Source organism: Pediculus humanus, genomic scaffold (assembly GCF_000006295.1).
Source record: "Pediculus humanus corporis 1103172107613 genomic scaffold, whole genome shotgun sequence".
Classification (NCBI taxonomy): domain Eukaryota; kingdom Metazoa; phylum Arthropoda; class Insecta; order Psocodea; family Pediculidae; genus Pediculus; species Pediculus humanus.
The window spans coordinates 537,860-541,071 of record NW_002987227.1 but is presented as its reverse complement, the minus strand read 5'-3'; the positions used below and the strand labels follow the sequence as shown (position 1 = coordinate 541,071).

The window sequence follows — 3,212 nt, the reverse complement described above, 5'->3', positions numbered from 1 at the left end:
ATTATTTTTATTGTAGAAAAAAAAAAAATTTCATTAGACATTTTTTTTGATTGAAAAAGGTATAAAGTTTAAGTTTGAAAAAAACTTTTTTTTTGTTATTTTTAAGAAGTTGTATTTGGATTTGAAGAATCATGATTATCCCAAAGCAAATCTGAATCGTAAAACAATACTCTTCTAGAATCTGAATTTTCTTCTTCCATTGATGTTTCTTGTTCTTCTTGAGGATTCTTTTGCATAACTGCAATATCTCGTAGCAATGATTTTGCTTCTTCTTTTGTCTGTTGAAAAAAAAAAAAAACACCGTGAGTATAACTTAAGGAAAAGAAGTAATAATAATTTTTGATGCATTGCATAAAATTTCAAAATTGGGAAAAAATCTGTTAATATTTTCATAACTTACTTCTTCGTACAAAAGACATTTTTGAGCATACTGATAGGCATCTTGTAATTCTTGATATCTTAAGCAATGAATTGCCAAAAATTTATAAGCCCTGCATAATTCTCCTTTGTCACAAGTTTCTCTTGTTTCACAATCAGCTACATACTCTTTATACAATCCCGCAGCAACATCTGCTATTCCTAATTTTTGCATTAATCTTAAAAAAAAAAAAGAAAACAAATTTATAAGCGTTGTTTTAAATAAAAACAACTTAAAAAAAAAAAAAAAAAGGTAAAAAATTTGCCTACTTAGCTAACTTTATCAAGGCAGTTCCTTCAATGTCTCCTACATTTCTAGCCAATTTATAACTTCTAATAGCATTTTCATTTTGTCCTAATTTTTCAAATATTTCCCCTACAGCAAGTAACATTCTAGAATCATTAGGTTGCAAAAGCTGAGCTTGCTGATAATAATATAAACAATATGATGGCATTCTTAAAATTTCATAGGTTTGACCCAAACCATACCATGCTCTATAATCTCGTCTGTTAGCTTCAATGGCTTGTCTGTAGCTTTGAATAGCAGCACTAGAATTCTTCATTTCCATATATTCATGTCCCATGAGTGTCCATGCACATAAATATTGAGGATTAATTTTAAGAGCTCTTTGAAAATATACAACAGCTTTTTGATGTTCTGCCCTCAAACTGTATAAATTTCCAACAATACAACAAGTTTCAACTCTGTATTTGTCTATTTCACAAGCTCTGTGAGCTAAATGTGATAATAAGGCTTTTTTCTCTTTAATATATAATAAATTAGAGTATATATCTAAATTATCTAATCTATAAGGGTCTGCAGCTTGCAGTGCAGAAAACTCTGCTATAGCTTTTTCTACAATTCTATGATTATGATAACATATAGCTAATTGAGCTTGTATATATCTACTTTCTTGCAAACCTTTTTCTCGAAGAGACCAATACAACTGAATGGCAGCCTGATTCATCTGATGATCTAAGTATAAGTGACCTAAAAAAAAGTACTTCATCCAATGAGAATGTGGTATATTAAGTGTTTTGACTATTCTGACATCATCAATTAATCCAGTTAATTCCTTCCATGCTCCCCAATTTAAAGGTTCTTTTCTTATCGCTTCACAAAGTGCATCAATCGCTTCATCTTGAAGGTTTAATCGCTTACACAGAATCCCATATAAATAACAACAAAAACCATCCAAATTATTTTTCGTTCTCTCTTTAGCCAATTCATTTTGCAATGAATTTATTACAGCTGTTTGAGATGAATCTAAAAGGCAAGTTTGCTCGGTCATGTCTTCTACTCTTTTTTTTTCAAAGGCCATATATCTTGAGTAATAATGTAAGAATTTTGCACAAGGGCTTTCACATTTTTCTGTAAAGTAGGCACATCTGTCATATTCCTTTAAATCAAAGTAGCATTTACACATGAAATAACATTCTTTTTCATTTTCACTTGTTTCAGATATGATACTAGAGTCGTCATTATCACATTTTACATCTTTCAAAGTAAAATTTAATTCCGACAACCTAAAATAAAAAGTTTCAGTATAAAAATTATACAAAAATTTAAAAAAAAAAAAAAAAAATAGGGAAACACCTAAATTAAAAAATAAGAAAAATAATTTAACTAAATTTTTTAATCTGTAAACAAATGGTAATTAAAATTTCTTAAAATGATATCTTATATTTTGATTAAAAAAATCGGTAATTTTGAATTACCATTTGGCGGTATGAATTAATCCTCTATTTAAGCATTTTAAAATTGCTGATTCCAAGTCTTTTTTGAATATTTTTTTCCATTCTTCCTCATCAAGCTGCTTATTGTTTTGATCAAACATGATATATTTAAAGTTGTCAAATTTTTTTTATTAAAAATAATTTCTTTAATTTTTAACCTGTGTGTTTACCGTGGAAGTAATATAAATTCCTTTCCGCAATGGCGTACAAGTGTTGATAACTTTTCGGTTTAGTTTTTAATTCGTCTCATCGGAAATGAACGAGGTTGGATATTATTTCTATGACATATTAAAAATTTATTTTGTTAAATAATATTTATCGGTGTTTTAATTTATGATTTTTTTAAGTTCAGGAACTGACAGTAATTAAAAAAAAAATCGACGGATGTTTGAAATTAAAAAAATACGAAGAAGCAGTGTTGCATTTAAGTCATGCTATCAAATTGGAACCTCATAATCATGTACTTTATAGTAATAGATCCTTTGTTTTTCTTGAAATGGAACAATATTACTTAGCATTAGAAGATGCCAACAAAGCAATAACGTTAAATCCAAAATGGGCTAAAGGGTATTTTCGCAAAGCCGAGGTTTTTGTATTGCTAAAATAAATTCTGTTTTTATTTGATGATAGTTTTTTTAAAAAAAAAATACATTTACTTTTTTCAGATAGAATTTCAGACATTCAATTATAATGATGCGTTGCGGTCTTATAAAATAGCATTGGCTTTTCAACCAAATGATCCATGTTTAGAAGAAGCCATACATAAAACTAAAGTTGCTTTAAAAAAAGAAAAAGGATCAGAAGAACAAATTCCTTGGATAGGTGCAGCATTGGGTATTATTGCTGGTGCAACAATTATTATTTCCAGTCAAATATTCACCAACATTCCAGTGTCAAGAGTAAGTATTAAGAATATATAAAAATTAATTTTAATGAATATTGTAAATCTAATAATACAATTTTTGCTTTTATTTAGAATCCAATGCTCATGGTTTTAGTAATTATAGGAATAGCAGTGATTGGTTACTGTTTAGGAAAAGCTTTTAGAAGCCACATGA

The 3,212-nt window shown here is 28.1% G+C and overlaps 2 protein-coding genes across 2 annotated transcripts; one reads left to right on the top strand and one right to left on the bottom strand.

Annotated features, from left to right (window-relative positions):
• Positions 1-101: 101 nt before the first annotated feature.
• Phum_PHUM246470 (cell division cycle, putative) lies at positions 102-2,255 on the bottom strand (the record flags this gene model as incomplete). Its single annotated transcript, XM_002426245.1, has 4 exons — positions 102-278; positions 401-596; positions 688-1,944; positions 2,137-2,255. The coding sequence occupies 4 exons, from the start codon at positions 2,253-2,255 to the stop codon at positions 102-104; spliced, it is 1,749 nt and encodes a 582-aa protein (XP_002426290.1).
• Positions 2,256-2,409: 154 nt separating this feature from the next.
• On the top strand, positions 2,410-3,201 carry Phum_PHUM246460 (Small glutamine-rich tetratricopeptide repeat-containing protein B, putative; the record flags this gene model as incomplete). The annotated part of the gene is made up of 4 exons (XM_002426244.1): positions 2,410-2,418; positions 2,507-2,740; positions 2,820-3,057; positions 3,131-3,201. The coding sequence occupies 4 exons, from the start codon at positions 2,410-2,412 to the stop codon at positions 3,199-3,201; spliced, it is 552 nt and encodes a 183-aa protein (XP_002426289.1).
• Between the last annotated feature and the right edge of the window lie 11 nt (positions 3,202-3,212).